Consider the following 17,580-nt stretch of genomic DNA (forward strand, 5'->3'; position numbering starts at 1 on the left):
CCCACTCTTTACGCCTACAGTTATATGACCTACATGAACCACCCTGCACCATTAAAATTATGTTTTGATCTCGTGCAACCTTTTTCAATTTTGCGATAGAGTGCACATTAATGGGGCCAAAATATAATACACTGATTTGTGTGAGTCAAAGACATTGAACTGTTACTTAGTATCGTTTTGATATTGATTGGCTGTCGGCCGTAATCTTCAATCATTCGCGTTTTTACCGATTACGAAAAATATCCTTCCATAGGAGAAACAAACCAAACCAAAACCAAAACAAAAACTAACCAAAAAAGCGATTTTCACGACCTATGTTTATATAGACGACTAGGGCCTATTTTGGACGTAAAATATGCAGTTATAGTTTGTGACATCCTGTATATCTAATAGCTATATGCCAACAAACATGGTCGTAGAAAAAGTATAGATGCAAAAAGTTGATAAATTTCTTGTGATCCGTTTTTTTTTCGTAAGAATTCTGTAAAGTTTTACTTTGTAATATTTGTAGTCTTATTTACACAATAACTATGACAAGGATAGGTGGGGATACTTGAGAATATAGTAAATGGCAAATTATCTCAAGTGCTTTGAGCCTAATAATTGTGCATCGCCTCTTAGTTGGCGTAAAGCAATATAAGTTTTCCCTTATTTCGTGAGAAAAGCATGGAAATTAAACCATCCCTATAGATCACAAGTTATATATAGCCTGTAAGTTCATTGCAGGACTCATGGCTAAGGGTTAGTGTAATAGTGCAACGTTAAGTTTATTTTATTACATTACAGGTAAGTCACACGAGGGGGAGCTGTTAGAGCAAAAGCTCGTATATGTATCCAATAGATAGTGGTTTTCTAACACCTTCATATACTACTGTTTTATTAATAGAATAAATAAGTAAAATTTGAAGTGTGAGTAAAAATTATCTAAAAGAAAAAAGCAAATTCTATTATTTAGCTCTATATAACCGGAGCAGTCGCATATTAAATATTTCTATGCAACATCATCCCTTTGAATAAGTAAGCATAACATCCTGCTAACCCAATTTTTTTTTATTAGAAGACAGCAGTAGTCACTGAAATGACAAATTCAGGACTTCAAACATTTTTCCTGGTAAATATTTTAAAATTTTAGTGTTGTGTTTTACAGTGAGAATGACAAAAATCTAATTCTATAATATTCACCTGTGTGTCCTCTACAAAAGTTTGGCAACAAAGGAGGGCAGCATGATGCCCGATTTTCACAACGTAGTTTGTCGCTGTAACAACAGAGCAAATAATTAGACCTTTTATGGAATTTGTCTATTTTATATTATGGAAGTTGCTTGAATGTGGATTTTTTTGGTTGCAAACATACAATTCATGTTATTTATGGATAATTTCATGGAACAAATTCCAACAATTAAGTTTCTTGCTTCACATTGCGAAAAGTTGCTGCCTTTGCTAGTTGCTTCATTTTTTTTTGCATGAATATTTAAATGATGAGATTCTTTCCAAATGAAAACAAGTTTGTATGGTCCAACCTCTAAAACCATAATTTCGCAAGTTACTAAATGCAACTAACCGAAAAATAACATAACCTCACAAGTCTTTGTCATACTGTATTTTTCACTTTTATTGGGTCTCAGATTTAATTCTGTATCATTTGGTAGTTTGGAAGTTATGGCCAATTTTCTGGAACAACTCGTGTATTTTATTTTAAACCTAACTATCTATATAATATCTATATCTCTCTATCTATCTATATTGTATCCTATTCCAAGTTTATAATTGCCGAGTGCAGCAGAATTCTTAAGTTTATACAGCCCCATAAAAAAAGTCCAGAGGTGTCAAGCCAGGACTCCTCGCTGATCCGTCCCTTTCATATCGTCCTGCAGATTATCAATTAATGGAAATATATAGTTCTCCAACAAATTTAAATATCTCTCACCATTCAGAACAAAGTCATAAAATCCTGGGCCAATTATTCGACCACACATAGAACGTACTCTAGGTATCTATGTAAGCAATGCGCACATTGTTGGTTCCCTATTACTGACTTTTACAATCTCTTACTTTTTACCTAGTATACGTGGTGATGTTTTTTAACAAAATGTAACATTTATCAATTTGAGCATGTTGCTTGTATTGGCCAAATTGCCTGTGCTGCATGGCCAAAAAAAACAAGTAACAAAAGAGAGCAACATGGATTCTGTGTTTAGGTTATGTTCCGATTAACCTTCGCGAAAGAGGACGAGATAAGAATAGACTTGATCTATCTGATAAGCATGTATTGCTATGAAACGTCAGAGGTTTGTATTCATTGATTGATGTTTTATGTTTATTGCGCCCCAAAATAAACATTTTTTAGAGAAAAGTTTTATAGGGGACTAAGTAAACCAAATGATAACACAACCGAAAATACAGAACTTACTACTAGGAAGACACCTAAAAAGCCAGAAGTAATCACAGTGGAAAAACATGTAGAGGATGGAGATTCTTTGCAGTCTTTGGCTATAAGATATCAATGTACGGTAAGTAAATATTAATGTTGCAGTTTCCAACTTGTCACTTGACTAAAATAGAAAGAATCATAGCTTTAAAATGTTTCAAATAGTTTTGAGATATAGATGAAGGCAAAATTGTCTCCCTTTTCATTTAATTGCAAAGTTAATTTCCTTTTAGATAGAAGAATTGAAAAGAATAAACAGTATCCATAAAGAAAATGAAATATATGCAAGAAAAATTATCAAAGTGCCATACAGGTCATTTACAGAAGCATTGGCCACAGTACATAGTAATGCTTATAATTCATCAACTGACTCAAGTAGATCCTCTACCCCTTTGCAGACAAGTGAACTCATTAAAACTGGGGTATCTTTAGTAAATAATTCACTTGAAGTAAATAATATAATTTTTAACACCAACATCACTTCATGTGCGCATTATGATTCAAGTGATGATCTGGACCAAGAGGCAAATGAAGAGGAAACCCTATTATCACATGAAACCAACGTGTCAGAGGAACCAGTAATAAAAAGTATGAAATGTAGTGGATCAGATTGGGATATTTCTTGGCCTATTTTAATTATATTGTTTTGTATACTTCTATTGGCAATACCTTTCTATGTATTTTATGTGGCAAAACAATCTGAATTACATAATAATCACACAAAGACAAATTTAGTGGACCATAGCTAATGATATCAGTTTCATGTCTTGTATTTGGCTTACAATCTCCTTGATGTATTATCCATTGGGAGATTTAAAGAAGTGATAATGTTGAGTGTGTGATTTTCCCATTCATGGCTGTGATGTGAATGTACTTCAACTCAATTATTGGCAGAACTAATTTTCGTTAAACATTCGTAAAATTAACGTGAATATATTTTTCAGACGGAGAATTCGTTATATTATTGTAGCTGTTTTTGTTTCTTTTTTTACTTAAAAATTTAACCTATGTTGGTAGTATGTGACTATATCGTATGCAGTTCTGGTAATGGGCGAACGTCTTCGTGACTATGGCCAAAAGGAAACAAAAATACAATTTTATTCTTCTATTTAATTAATGCAAATTCAAAATTTAATGAAGCAAGGCATAATTTTTTTTTAATTCATGTTTTAGCACTGCAAAAATTTTGAACCAATTTCTGATTTTTAAAAAGGAAAATAATGGGTGTCTTTGTTTTTAATTGTTTCACCATTATTTATATTCTGTTTGAATATTGCTCTTGTGTGTAGTTGAAATTTTGGTGCTCTAAGTTTAGACCACTATAGACTCACTTTAACAATAGCATCCTGCTCAGCATTATAATGGTTTGTCTAAGGAATAAGTTGAGGTTTAAAATTATTAGTCAGACTCTTTTGGGAGTGTTTATTTTTTTGTTTTATTGCGAATATTTAGTTTTTTATGTTGTCCAGATGCATGTAAGTTATTTTCAAATGTATTGAAGTATATGTATGTACATAATGTAAAATGATTTTTAGTGTAGTTGGCCAAAACTTGACCCTATTAAAAAAGAACCATTTATAGACAATACCGAAGATCCTGTTAAAATTATGGTCCTTGCTGATACACATTTACTTGGAAGTAAAAATGGTCATTGGTTCGACAAATTAAGGCGAGAATGGCAAATGCACAGGGCTTTTCAAACGGCCATCACATTGCATGCACCAGAAATAGTTTTTTTTCTGGGAGATTTGACAGATGAGGGCTCCTTTTGTAGTGATGAGGAATTTAATTATTACGTTAATAGGTTTTATTCTCTGTTCAGAGTACCAGAGTACCAGAAACTATACGGATTTATGTTCTAGTTGGCAATCATGATATAGGATTTCATTATGCGTATGTTTCTAGTTATATTCCAAGTAAAAAGAATGAACTTTAAACTGGTGTTTAGTAGAAAAATATATAAAAGGAAAATTATTGAAAATCAAGAACTGCTGAAAGATATTACCTGCATTGATTTTAGAGTTAATCCTCATTTAACTCAACGATTTGTTGATGGATTCAATTCTCCATCAGTTCAGCTTTTAACAGTACGTGGGAACCATTTTGTACTCATAAACAGCATTGCACTTGAAGGTGACGGATGTTCTTTGTGTAAATCAGCAGAGAGGCAAATTGCTGAAATATCACGTAATGTTATTTTATTTAAAATATATATTATTTGTTTTATGGTTGTACCTTTTTAGAGTTACTTCGCTGTACTAGGAACAGTTCACTGTCGAATTGTGATCAAAAAATGAAATTAGCAACATACAGCCGACCAATTTTAATGCAGGTTTGTTGAAATGTTAAAGTCCTGTGGTGAGAAGTATATATATTTCTAATGTTACTTTTATTTTCCATTGTGAAAGTTTAATGGAGTGATAGTATTTTTCACAAACATACAACATAAACATAAAACTGAAAAACCACTTATTTATGCCACACTATGGGGAAACTAAATAAATCTTATCATACAAAGAATTTTTTTGATCATTCTTAAACGAGTATATATTTATAAAGTATGCATATAATAAGTATGTCACTTTAGCTCATAAAATTAAACTGAGAATATTTATGACTATTTTATTTTGCATAAAAAGCTCCCAAAACTAAAAAATTACTGACTGTTACTACTTCATAGTAGGTCAATTTATCGATCTAGGTAGAGCGCGTCGATTGCCGCAATAATTTGACAAAATATTTACAAGGGAATTTATTTAGTGGAATTTTATATTTAAAAATGAATCCTAACAAGTGTATTTAGGTGGAACTTCCTTTATTGGGGAGAGTAAAACCGGTTATTTCAACTATAAAAGGTGGGTGAAATGTATTCCAGTCTCTTCAAAGCACCACTGGAAAAAATCAAAAGTCATTTTTAAAAACATATATTGGTGCAGTCTATATAGAACCCACAATTAATGGGTCATGGAAATCACGTCCGGATCTTTAGATTTAAATTAAGAGTTAACTTAGAACACTGTAGCCTCTAGTGGTAATTGTAGTAAGCTTAATTATGCAAATCAAAAGAATTACGATTTTACAAAATTTTCCTCGCTATTTATGAACATCTATTTCGCGTTGGTTTCAGGAAATTTATTTTTGGAATTATTCATATCCATTTTAATCATCAAAAACCAGGTTAAAATCTATTTTTCACAAATGACTGTATTTTGACCCACCCTGTATATAATTTTCGTAATAAATATATCAACTTAACACCATGTTAATTTTTCAAAAAAAAAAAACGTCTTAAAAACTGGTACAACTCGAATTGGTTCTTGGTTTCAGTACATAATTTGCACCCAGTATGTAGCAATTAAAAAAATGTTTTGGTTAGTTCCAGTGGAACTTTTGACGACAGTACTGCGTGACTTGTTCGAGAAAAATAATGTTTCTTTTAAATACCAACTTGTAACTTGTACTAGTATTTATTTCAATGGAATAAATTGTGCTTTCATTTTTTCGTATATAAATAAAAAAAAACTAAGGTAGAAAGCGGGTAAGTGCTACCTGATTTTTTTTGTACGATTTGTCATTATGTTTTCTAGCATTATCCATTGTATCGGGAATCAGACATCGAATGTGACGATTTTGACGCAGCCCCTTGGTCCATAAAACAGGAACGGTTTAGAGAAAGATGGGAGTGTTTAAGTCGGGACGCTACATATGAGCTGTTAACTCAAATTAAGCCGCGACTGGTGTTATCGGGCCACACACATCATGGGTGCACTAGAAATTTATCAGTTGGGAAGGGAGTAGAAATAACAATGCCCAGTTTCAGTTGGAGGAACAAGAATAATCCGAATTATGGCTTGGTATGTTTAATTTAACTTCTCGATACTCAGTAACTTAATTTTACATCTGCAACCTACTTCTCCTACTTCTACAATAATGAGCAATCTAAATATATCTGGAATTTTTATAAAAGTTTTGGGTATTAAAGAAAATTTCGAATTTTCGATTATTTGTTAGCAACTTTGTGCTTCAACTTTACTTAAAGAAGTACCAATTTCAATTTTTTGTAAATCAGAGAACCAGTATATTATTTTAGGTAAGATAGAAATTCATTAATTAGTATAAAAATTAGGGTATTTGTTTAAAAAAAAAAACAGTATAAATTTCAACCAGGCGAGATTTGCTAACCTCGTGTTTCGAAATTTTAGCAGAAAATTGTTTTGTCCCAAGCTCCAATCAGGATGCTATTACTGATATTGTTTTATGGAGTATTTGAATCTTATTAGCTTTTACATTGACGCTTTTCTTTGGTTGGCGCCTTTTGTACTCATAATAACTTGCTCTATCCAAATCTACAGATGTTTCTCCAAAAATTTCAGATATATCTACGGTTTCAGATGTATAACCGTTAGTGTAGCAATGGTTGGTGTGTAAACAGGATTAAGGTTTTGTTTCGAAAATTTATCCTAAATTATTCAGTTGGTTTGGATTCTCGAACTTAGGTATGCACTGGGATACCTGCAGTGAAAATCAAAAATTTATTAGAATTAGAAACAATTATGGTCTGTCAGTAAAACAAAAGAAATTTGACGTTTTTCAAGAACTAAAAATTGAAGCACACCACTGACATTTTTTTGACATATCACTTATATACATTTATTATGCTGTACTCTTTTTGATTTGAGTTTTTTTGTAATTTTAGGCGGTTTTTACGCCAAGTAACCGTGCATTTGTAAAATGCGAAATTCCACGGGAAACTACTGTTATAATTCTTTATAGTATAGGTGTAATGTTAATGATAATTTGGATTATGCACTCCAGAAAGCGAATTTAAATACGTCAACCGTGTCAGTCATTTGTATATGGTTTATCTTTTTTTTAACGAACAATAATAAATAACAATAGGTATCCAATATTCTTAAAATAATAGTGATCTTTTTTAGTTAGTAACTCCTTAAGAAACCTGTGAGTATTGCCACTCCGCCTTATACATATTATGACCATCTTGGCAAAAAAAAAGAACGTGGATACACAGAAACATTTTCTGATATACCATACAAAACATATTTTCTAATTTTAGGGAGTTTTTGCTGCAGACAATTATGCATTTCTCAAATGTGATATGCCACGTGAAGATAGTGTTATAAATCTGTATATTTTAGGAGGAACACTCTTGTTGATTTGGTTTACTTATTTATTGTATCAGTCATTTAGAGTTTGAAAAATGTAATGCGTGGTAAAGTTGTTCGAGGTAAATATTGGGTATTAGTTAATTTTTTATGGTCCATTGGAAAAAGTGTTGAGCTTTAATACTTTGCCACATGTTTATTGCTCCAAATATTTATCTTGACATGACCTAAAACGTAATTGACAGTAATTGGGTCTATTATAGAAAAAACTTTAATGGGGTATGCGATTTCAAGTGTAGATACCGGTAACCAACATGTTTCAAAGCAGACTTGAAGACAACTAATTACGCGAGACTGTGAACTTTAAAGTACTTTAAAGTACAAGGTTGAATAGCCTGTTCTGTCAAGTATTTCTTGTGGTTTGTATTGTTATATAATTTTGTCTTGTTATATTTTTTATTTGTGTATTATTATGTACATTATGTACGAACTTAAGTAAATAAACTTAGTTTACGAGGCCGCCTGTTTTTCATAACGTTGTTACGTCGAACATCACTTTCACACACAATATTAACATTTGGCACACGTAGGAAAGAACGTATATTATAGATTCTGCCAAAAATAGGATTTTCGTGTTCCTTATGCACAAGCCTTGTCATTTCAAATTTCGTTATCAACGAACGAAACCGACATAGCTATCCTATGAAATTTATTATTTGTGAAAGAGTTAAGTGTGTGGAGATTGCTGTTTAGAAAGTAAATTACACAATGTGCTGATTCATGTGTAAATTTTAGGGATATGCGCGGCAGGTCATTCCCTTTTTTACGTAACTGTCTGAGAGCAATATGTTATCGAATTTCAATATCGGGAAATAAATAAACGTGCTCTTCAGAATAGATTTTATTATAATTACACCTGAAAAAGATTGTTTAGTCAGGAAGATCACTAATTTTAAATCCATTAGGTCTTCTATAAATTCGTTCCTGCAGCGGCAATTCTCCAATTAAAAATTGTTTTAAGGATCGTATAGCGTAAGAACTATGGCCTGTTCCTCTGAATGCAATTGTACTATCTTTTCCGGCATATTCCAAAAGTACATCTTCCCCGCCAGGATGCTAGAATGAAATCGTCATAGCAGTTGATTCGTGTTCATATTTAAAAAAGGGAATAAGAATAGGGATACCAGAAAATTGGATTCGTGCCTTCTAAATTAAAATTATTCAGAATGGACAATTTTATACGAAGTAATCCCTAAGTGCATAATTAAGATAAGATTATAAAAATGGACTTCTTGAAAAATGTATTTTCGCCAGTATAAAATATTGAATTTATACATTTTTGAGTAGTAAATTAAATGTGATCAGTCATTACGAAGAAAACAATTTACATTCGCACTATAATGTCAAAACAAATTCTTAACTTCGTTAAAGTGCTTTTAATTAAGAACCAGTATTGGCTAAATGAATATATTTTTGATTAGCCTATTGAAAAAAAATATTTTTTAGAAGTTATAGGGAAAAGTGGTAAATGATAAAAATTTTCGCATTTCTAAATGTTCTCCGACTTGAGAGATGTACTAATAATCTAGCGACACAAACGTTACTCTTACCTCGTCAATGAAATTGGTAATGTCGTATACTCTGTCGTACAAAACAATCCAGCAATCAAATCTTCCATCGTGCCTGGATACTTCGCTCAAGTCGATTATTCTCTCCTTTGGTTCGTCTATTGGCGAATTGGGGAACTTTTGTTTTACTAATTCTGGTTCTCCTAATGCATTCGGCATATTATTTCCCTGGCCATATATTCCGACTACCTTTGAATTGGCGTGACGAACGAACTTGAGCTAATTGAATAGCAGATATCGAGTTACGACAGTATAGAATGGCTTCCTTATTGTATTTCACGGTCTCTTTTAAGGACTTTTGTACAGGGTGGTGCAAATTCGATAGAGAATTGCGTATTCTTATAGGAGTTAGACCATTTTATGACAAATCTGTTTATTTCAATCGTTTGAATTCAGTAAGAATTAAGACCCATTTTTAATATAAACAAGCAAAATATTGATTCCAAAAATTGCGGACCCTACTCAAATTAATCTTCAGTCTTAGTGTCTAGTTTACGTTTTTTTTTTGAGGCAAAAAGAATATGGGGTTTTTCCAAGATGACCAAAAGGGAGTGCCAGTGTCATCTTTCATTACTTAAAAATTAAACTAATATGAGAACCTGCTCTTTCATCCCTTCACAAATTCCACGAAAAAATGAAAGATTTTGATGCAAAAATTTGTCAATGTTGTATTAGTATACCGGGTGGTCAGTTTGCATCTCTAAACCTAAGAGTATTATAAAAAAAGGTTTGAATAAAAACTTATTTCCAGTAAAGTAATCTTAATTTTTTTTAAATATATTACATTACATATTTTAAAACGGAACACCCTATATTTTATTACATTTTTAAATATCCCTTTAAAAGACCAATCCAAGGATATATATATATATATATATATATATATATATATATATATATATATATATATATATATATATATATATATATATATATATATATATATATATATATATGATGACACTATACTCCGGGATATCATCCGTTCGCTCGTTGAACTCCGACTGGAATCCTGCAAATCCTGCATCCGACTGGAATCCTGCAGACGTTTCGCCAAAATCTCACTTGGCATCTTCAATGCTCGCGCTCCGAAGTTTCGCTTCGGAAGCTTCGGTGTTCGAAGTGTTTTCGGAGCGCGAGCATTGAAGATGCCAAGTGAGATTTTGGCGAAACGTCTGCAGGATTCCAGTCGGATGCAGGATTTGCAGGATTCCAGTCGGATGCAGGATTCCAGTCGGAGTTCAACGAGCGAACGGATGATATCCCGGAGTATAGTGTCATCACATTTTTCCATCCGTGAATCAATACGTGAGGATATATATATATATATATATATATATATATATATATATATATATATATATATATATATATATATATAATAAAATATAAATAAATATCTATACTGGGGGCCGAACGGAGCATAGGAAATCCCTTGTAAATTATTAGGTGGTCAAATATTGTCCACCTCCCTCATACATTTTATAGCAAAGTTGTAATATTACTTTTTGAAGGGGCGGGTATGATAAATTTTAATAAGCCAAAATTTAGTTATTGAATTCAATATGTTGGCAAAATTTGAATATGTTATAGTTTTTAGATAATAAATCAAACACCAGTAAAATACATTTTGACAATGACAACATGAAAATTCGTGACTGTAACAATGTTTTTATTTGTGATTGATCAAATGCGCTTTAATTAAAACTAAATATGCGTTATTTAATTGAAGAAAAAATAACCCTAATTAAGTGGAATTGTGCAGGAAACAGTCTTGGAGTAGTGTGTGAAATGTTTTTTGTTTATTTTCCTGCTAAAACTATACCTTCGACCCTAAACGTATTATTGCCTAATTCGAGTCTAAAGGCACCGTAATAAATAACTGCAAATGTTCAGCTGAAAATGTCGATAATAGAGAAAAAGAAAGCGACAATAGAGATTTGAACATTTTACTGCATGTGGAGGAAAACCAAATAATTAGTATGAGAATTCTTGGACAAGCTGTAAATAAACATCAAACCACGGTTTGTGCACATTTTTAAAAATATTAGTTTTACTGATGACTGAGACTCAACAACGAACCAAATGTTCAATACTGTCAGTCCAGCCACGACAATGAATATCGTTTTGTTCATACTCAAAGCCAATATCCTCCAAAAAAAAATGACATGGTGGGAATTTTGTGGGCTATTGTTGGGCTATTTTTTATGCACTATAATCTATTTGGACTTATTACAAAATTAAATTGTACCCGCACTAGAAGAAGTTGTTCGTGAAGATCAGGAGATCTGGTACCAGATGGATGGTTGTGCCGCCCATACTTCTGTGGGCCACGTGAAAAGTGTTAAAGTTGAAAATCTTAACCAGTTACAAAACGCATTTTAGATTGTGACAGGATTTCACAATCTTAACTAAGCAATGTGAGAAATGAATTTTATGATCGCTTGTTTAACTGTTAGCGGATGGTTGCTTTGACATTTACTTAAAAAATAATGTTTATTTTAAATAATGATTCTTTTTATGTTTCGTAGCCGTATTTGTATTATAATCATTAATTATTTTTAACAAAATTCTTGAGGGTCAAATGTATAGCCGTTCCTTGAAACTTTCTTGTTACTTAAATCGTCTTTAAACCTTTATTTGACATTGTCCACTTTGACGTAGTCAAGTTTGGGAAATAGCGTCACGGAAAATATTCAAAATTGGTTTATTAAAACTTATTCAAACTCGGCACATGAGTTAATCATACCGGCCCCTTCAAAAAGTTATATATATTATAACTTTGTTATAACCTACCTATGTAATGCACCGTTATTAGCGAATATTTTTGGAAAGGTTTTTGTAACGCGAAACATATTTTAAAAAATAATATTTTTTCTCAGACAATATCCCAAATTTTTATCCAAAACGAAGTCTTACCTTGTTTCGCACAATATTACTTCTCTGATTTTTTAAAAATCAAATACCCTGTATATTTTGCATTTTAAAAGACGAATCCAACGATATATATGAACATTGGTCTGCGATACACTGTTTTGAATTCATTGACGAGTTTTATCAATTCCGAGGCCTCTCAGGAAACTTGGCTCTATACTTTCGTAGAGCAAGAGCCGGACTTTTATTATTTGCAGTATAAACTTTTTCTTCATTTCTATATATTTTCAACTGAGAAAAAAATGTTTGTAAAGAAAAACTTAAAAATGGAAATATGAACGATATGCTATCAAAAATTATTAATATTGCTATGCAAAAATATACGGAACATTTTGCAAAACGTTGCAACACCGCATATTTGATATAAATGTTCTAATTTATTTAATATGTTACGCAAAAAAATGTTTAAAAAGTTAATATGTAAATACCTTCCTAATATGATAGATGACGATTTCGGATATTTATCCGTTAGCCATCTTTGGATTCGTCTTTTCTTTATTAAACATTCGCTCCGCTCGTGCCAAATAAACTCGTGACTTAAATGCCGTTTACCACATTTGGTGCATAATAATAATAATAACCGACCATTCTGTATGTTTTATACATAAACCAGGGAATTTTAAAAAATCTGCATTTACTGTCACCCTGTTTCTTCCATAAGTTAACATATCAAAAAAGGGGACATTGTTTATTTTTGTGAATTTACTAAATTACAAATATTAAATTTCAGGAGTAAAGCAAAGTTAATATTATAAATAAGACAGTCTGTATAAGCTTTCTGTAGTTATAAAATAATAAACCTAAATGTAATATAAAGATGATATGATGACACAAAAAAAGTTGTTTTACCTGCGTTCTTATTGCAGTAGGGATCTTCTTGGCCATCTTTACTTCACAATTGTTTCCACTTCTAGGTTGATTTTGGAGAAACATTTATAAAAATAACGAAGGTATATGTCATGTCTGCCAGAATTACTTATCAACTTCGGTTTTTTCCCTACCAATAAAAATAAATATTGATATAGTAGTGACATTAACGTTAACGTAAAAATAATTATTCAAACGTTCTTCAAAATGTAAAATGGGTCTTGTTTTCCTTACAAATTTGGTATCAAAACAATTGCCTGTTTTTGAACGTCTGAACAATTATTCAGATTAACGCAGAAAACTACGCAAAATTATTCATAATCGAATAATAATATACACAGGTGACATTTTAATATAACTCTTTCTCGTTTGATATGCAGTTATCTACTACAGAAATATTTTTTAAAGTATCGTAACGCTTAATTTATCGCAATTTCCAGTTCTGAAAACACTTTGCATAATTAAAATAAACATTCTTTTTTTTGTAAAATCACTTAGTACGAAATACGTTTGTTCGATAATATGATGTCACTATTGTTATCATTTTTAACAAAGTACTTATTACATCCATAGTTAGTCCATAATTTATAATTTTCTAGATTACAATTTATCGTTTCTATTTTTGAAATATGATAAGTGGAATTTGAAAATATGAAACGACTCAGGTATTGGAACAATATTTCTGGGAGTTACAAACTATTTTTCATAATAAATACGGATGTCGATATCATAATAAGTAATTATTATCGTGCATTTTCTAAATGAAACAGTGGAAATGTACATTTCTTGTGTGAAATATTGTAGTACATATTTATAATTGACATTACAGCAAAATAAAAAACTTCAGAAATTTCTACAATAATATTTCTTTTTATATAAGTTAAAGTGCATTGCAATAACTGATGATGGAAAAAAGAAATTTAATTTTATAAACATACCTGACAGAAATTTTAAATATATATATTTTTAAAGAAGTAATTGCAGTACTCACATGCAAAGCACATTTTTATTGGGGCCGTAAATAGACAGCAGCACAGGATTACTTTGAGTGAGATTATGTTTGTAATGGGGTAATAGACAGGGCAATTATATAATTAAACAAGTGCAAATTTTTGGACACTAACTATTAGAATATTATCGTACGGTTAACAAGAGTACCAAATTTGCAAACTCGCGCACATAAATTGCTGAGCGATAAAAAATATTAATAAATCGTAGTTTTGGCGAGCCGCGCACGCCACTTGTTAGCAGATAACTTCTAAAACAACCGATTCCAAATTTGTGACCGTATCAGCATGCCGTATTTTGTTGGTTAGAAATTGCTTGCGTTATACATATTTACGCGAAATACTACTGCGTCTGAAGGTATCTTTTGCGAAATATTCAAGCGTATATCACACGAGAGAGAATTAAATAAAATGTTTTAACATAAACAAAATGGAGAAAAAGTCATTTGTTTAAAATACCTTTCCCACTTTTTATATCGATAACCAAAAATATTAGTTAACTTTCAAGACCAGTACTTGCATGCCTTCTTAGGAATAAAAGTACACCACATAAATTTGATAGTAATTGTTATTTTAGGTGGAACACTTTTAAAACGAAATAAATTTGACACAATTTAATTAACAGAATTCTCCAAACAATATACCATTTTTACAACCTTTATGATTTTTTGATTTTGCAATGAGTTTACGACCCGAATGTTGTAAAGCGGAAGAACAATTCTTTTCAGCACGTGTACAGAGCCATATTTAACATGTTAGCCGACAAGAACTGTGCCATGCTAAAAGAGTCATTTGCCAATTAGTTAATCCCCTATATTAAAAACACATTAGAAAGCTGATTTCAAATTTAAGCATTTAACAGGATGACTCTAAAATGTTTTTCTAGGAATGCAATACAAAATCTTATGCATTTGTGGGGGTTGGTGAAGTCAGCGTTCAGCACAAATATGCACTAAGTATGGAATATATTTGGAGGTTACAAAGATAAACTCAAGCAAAGTAGGCCTGCGGTTATACTTTCATAAAAAATTACCCAAGTTACATACCATACATGTCGTAAAAACGCTATATCGTTTGGAGAACTCTATATGGTTTTATGGTCGAATTTTACCCATCTTTGCTAAGAAACAAAGAAAATTATAGCATGGGCCTCCCATTTGGTGTACAAAATTAAAAACAATACTAATTGTTACCAGTTTTATTATCACCACTGTTTTCTTTTTCATATTTCTCTAACATGGCTTTCACTAGAATACATTTAGTCATATAACAGCTACAAAATTCAGGATGTTCCACTGCATTAGCATCAAGCATTGTCAATTCCAAAATATATCTCCTCTTGCTTTCAGTTGATCTTTTAATTGCCAATTCATAACAAATGGGTGTTCCAGTTTCAACTTGAATCGACTCAGGTAGAACAATGACCGTTTGCTTCCAATGGGTCTGTTGTTCTCCAGGTCCTGTTGATAATGTTACTGGTTCTGCATTACTTGGATAATCTGCTACGGGAAAAGTGCAGGTAAACCATAGACAGATTCCTTCAAAACTTCCCACTCTTGTTGATGCTGCCACATGTCGAAAAGTTATTTGGCAAATTTCCTCAACTGTAGCTTCAGTAAGGTCAATCCAAGTAACTATCTGAAATTATTTAAGGATAGTTTAGAATGAATTAAATGAACTATTTAATTATACAAATTTAATAACAAAACTCTTTGAAAATAAAAATGATGATACATATCACATTAGGCTTTACATATTACATAGTAACCTACCAAGTAAGAGGAAAATTTATATCTTGCAAAAATTGCAATGGTCAATGGGATTATTTGAACAATTTTTAGAGGTACCTACTTCAGGTTCAGATAATAAGGAATCCAATGGTATTTCTTCTGTCAAAGGTTTGCTAGAAACTTGTTGTCTTAATAAACGTCCAAAGCACTCCATATTCACTCCCGACACATCTTTCCAGTCCTCATATAAACTTGAAATGCTAATGTGTTTTAAAATGAGAATAATAACAACATACATATATGTTTCATAATGAATTAAAACAATTGTCAAGTATCTATTATATGGAGGATTGTTTACCCTTAAATGGAGATATTAGCGTAAATTAAGATATTATTTAAAAAAGAAAAATCTAAAACAACAATCTGTATAATAAGAAAATAATTGTAACAGCAATGTGAAAGTTTTTTTTTGAACAAATATAAAATATTTCTAACGAATATTGTATTGTTTCACTTACCTACAAGGAGCTGCATATAATGTAGCTGACTCTGGAAACATTTTCCCACCAGGTTTGAGAAAGTGATCTCTTGCAAAAATTACAGAATCTAACATGCTTTCATGTAATAAGTAAAAACCCATCCACTCAGACACTATAATATCGACGTTTTCTGGAATATCGGAAAAATTTATATCTTCCATTTTCTTATGCACAACCTAAAATTGAAAAGATAGTTCTCAGAAATATTTTTTAGCTATGTCGCTTACGGAATACGGAAATACCAACAAGCCAGATATAATTATACACAGAGAAATGGCAATTAACAAATTTTATTACAAAAAATATTTTTTTTACCCACTTCTACTATATTAGAAACATTATTCTGCTGCACCACTACTTGTGCTATCTTGTAAGTATCACTTGCTTCAACAGCATACACCTTTTGTGCTCCAGCTTGTGCACAGAAAACTGATAATATGCCCGTACCTGCACCAACATCAATAACAATTTTGCCACAAAATGTTTGTTTATTATCGAAAATAGCCTTCTGATAGGATTGGTTTCGTGCCTGATCACGAAGCATCAGTTGGTGAATCTGTTGAAAAGAAAATCACTTCAATTTATGTTACTATTTGTATGCATCATTTAATCATTTACCTCTAAATCTTCATAACTATGAAAGTAATTACTTGCTTCGTCAATATCCATACCGCAAAATTTTCAATTCAATTTATAGTTTCTTTTTCTTCTTTTACCTCTATTAGCCAAGATTGCTAGGATCATTCGGTGATTAATTTATAGGTTAGTTTCGTCTTCCGCATAGAAAATTAGGTAGCACCACATATAATAGATCAAGCTTCAAGCTGATTTTCAAGATCCAATTAAAGTGCTTATGGCAAAAAATTTTAAAAATAAAAAATTTTGTAAATTTAATTTGTATAAATTTGATTCCTTTTATTGTTTGAGATATTCTTTTAATTAGAAGAAACTGGTTACAATTTTGAGTGAGTGACTTAGCTGCAATTCTACCAGAAAGGCAGATTCTTAAACAATTCAAGCGAATTAACGTCATAAGATACTCATCTACCAAAATATAATCATAATAAAATTTGCAACATTTGCGAAGTGCAGCTTACGCCACCATTGGATTGGAATAAAATAAAACGGAATTTCAGTGAAATAGCTTTTCATTTATATTTATATTTAAATATTAATCCTAGTTCTCTGGGATAGTCTTACTATATAGTTTACTATACTTTACTAAACTATATACTTTATTTACTTACTATATACATAGTTTTTACTGCACCTTTGTGCATGGATAATTCATAATTATTTTTTATTAAAATGAATGAACTAAGTC

The 17,580-nt window shown here is 31.3% G+C and overlaps 5 protein-coding genes across 12 annotated transcripts in view; 2 read left to right on the forward strand and 3 right to left on the reverse strand.

Annotated features, from left to right (window-relative positions):
• The window catches only part of LOC132708653 (uncharacterized), a 73,952-nt gene extending 71,893 nt beyond the window's left edge, over positions 1-2,059 (reverse strand). Inside the window, exons 1-2 of one of the 2 annotated variants that reach the window (XM_060681144.1) lie at positions 1,928-2,059; positions 1,183-1,256 (exon numbers count right to left, since the gene is read on the reverse strand). The gene's annotated coding sequence lies outside the window, so the exon portion shown is untranslated. Of the gene's footprint in view, positions 1-1,182; positions 1,257-1,561; positions 1,693-1,927 lie in introns of those variants that run through there. The other variant, XM_060681135.1, reaches the window with a different exon arrangement.
• Positions 547-3,393, forward strand: LOC132708704 (lysM and putative peptidoglycan-binding domain-containing protein 4). Of its 3 annotated transcripts, none has more exons than XM_060681246.1 (4): positions 547-786; positions 2,199-2,288; positions 2,363-2,510; positions 2,662-3,393. In XM_060681246.1, exons 2-4 carry the CDS (start codon positions 2,275-2,277, stop codon positions 3,175-3,177), a joined length of 678 nt encoding a protein of 225 aa, XP_060537229.1. In that variant the 5' UTR covers positions 547-786; positions 2,199-2,274; the 3' UTR covers positions 3,178-3,393. The 3 variants fall into 3 exon arrangements, with proteins under 3 accessions (XP_060537229.1, XP_060537212.1, XP_060537221.1); XM_060681229.1 differs by having other exon boundaries at positions 550-786; positions 2,348-2,510; positions 2,662-3,392; XM_060681238.1 differs by lacking the exon at positions 547-786 and adding an exon at positions 1,058-1,111 and having other exon boundaries at positions 2,348-2,510; positions 2,662-3,392.
• Positions 3,394-3,540: 147 nt separating this feature from the next.
• LOC132708697 (metallophosphoesterase 1) lies at positions 3,541-8,068 on the forward strand. The gene is given in 7 exon segments (XM_060681216.1): positions 3,541-3,903; positions 3,964-4,248; positions 4,251-4,321; positions 4,449-4,615; positions 4,672-4,760; positions 6,016-6,282; positions 7,503-8,068. Coding segments are annotated over 7 exon segments (1,134 nt in total). The 5' UTR covers positions 3,541-3,789; the 3' UTR covers positions 7,644-8,068.
• Positions 8,069-8,439: 371 nt separating this feature from the next.
• On the reverse strand, positions 8,440-9,397 carry LOC132703542 (uncharacterized). The gene is made up of 2 exons (XM_060672868.1): positions 9,162-9,397; positions 8,440-8,667 (listed from the first exon to the last, which is right to left on the reverse strand). The coding sequence occupies exons 1-2, from the start codon at positions 9,336-9,338 to the stop codon at positions 8,482-8,484; spliced, it is 363 nt and encodes a 120-aa protein (XP_060528851.1). The 5' UTR covers positions 9,339-9,397; the 3' UTR covers positions 8,440-8,481.
• A 3,572-nt stretch (positions 9,398-12,969) lies between these two features.
• On the reverse strand, positions 12,970-17,239 carry LOC132703519 (protein arginine N-methyltransferase 6). 5 transcript variants are annotated; one of them, XR_009619097.1, is made up of 6 exons: positions 16,875-17,234; positions 16,576-16,812; positions 16,236-16,432; positions 15,839-15,977; positions 13,318-15,625; positions 12,970-13,110 (listed from the first exon to the last, which is right to left on the reverse strand). XR_009619097.1 is itself a non-coding variant. In XM_060672856.1 (5 exons), the coding sequence occupies exons 1-5, from the start codon at positions 16,923-16,925 to the stop codon at positions 15,170-15,172; spliced, it is 1,071 nt and encodes a 356-aa protein (XP_060528839.1). In that variant the 5' UTR covers positions 16,926-17,239; the 3' UTR covers positions 12,972-15,169. The 5 variants fall into 5 exon arrangements, 2 of the variants coding, with proteins under 2 accessions (XP_060528839.1, XP_060528821.1); XR_009619096.1 differs by having other exon boundaries at positions 12,972-13,110; positions 13,215-15,625; XR_009619100.1 differs by having other exon boundaries at positions 12,975-13,110; positions 13,327-15,625.
• Between the last annotated feature and the right edge of the window lie 341 nt (positions 17,240-17,580).

This window comes from Cylas formicarius, unplaced genomic scaffold, assembly GCF_029955315.1.
Source record: "Cylas formicarius isolate icCylForm1 unplaced genomic scaffold, icCylForm1.1 PGA_scaffold_10__41_contigs__length_53128322, whole genome shotgun sequence".
In the NCBI taxonomy this organism is placed as follows: domain Eukaryota; kingdom Metazoa; phylum Arthropoda; class Insecta; order Coleoptera; family Brentidae; genus Cylas; species Cylas formicarius.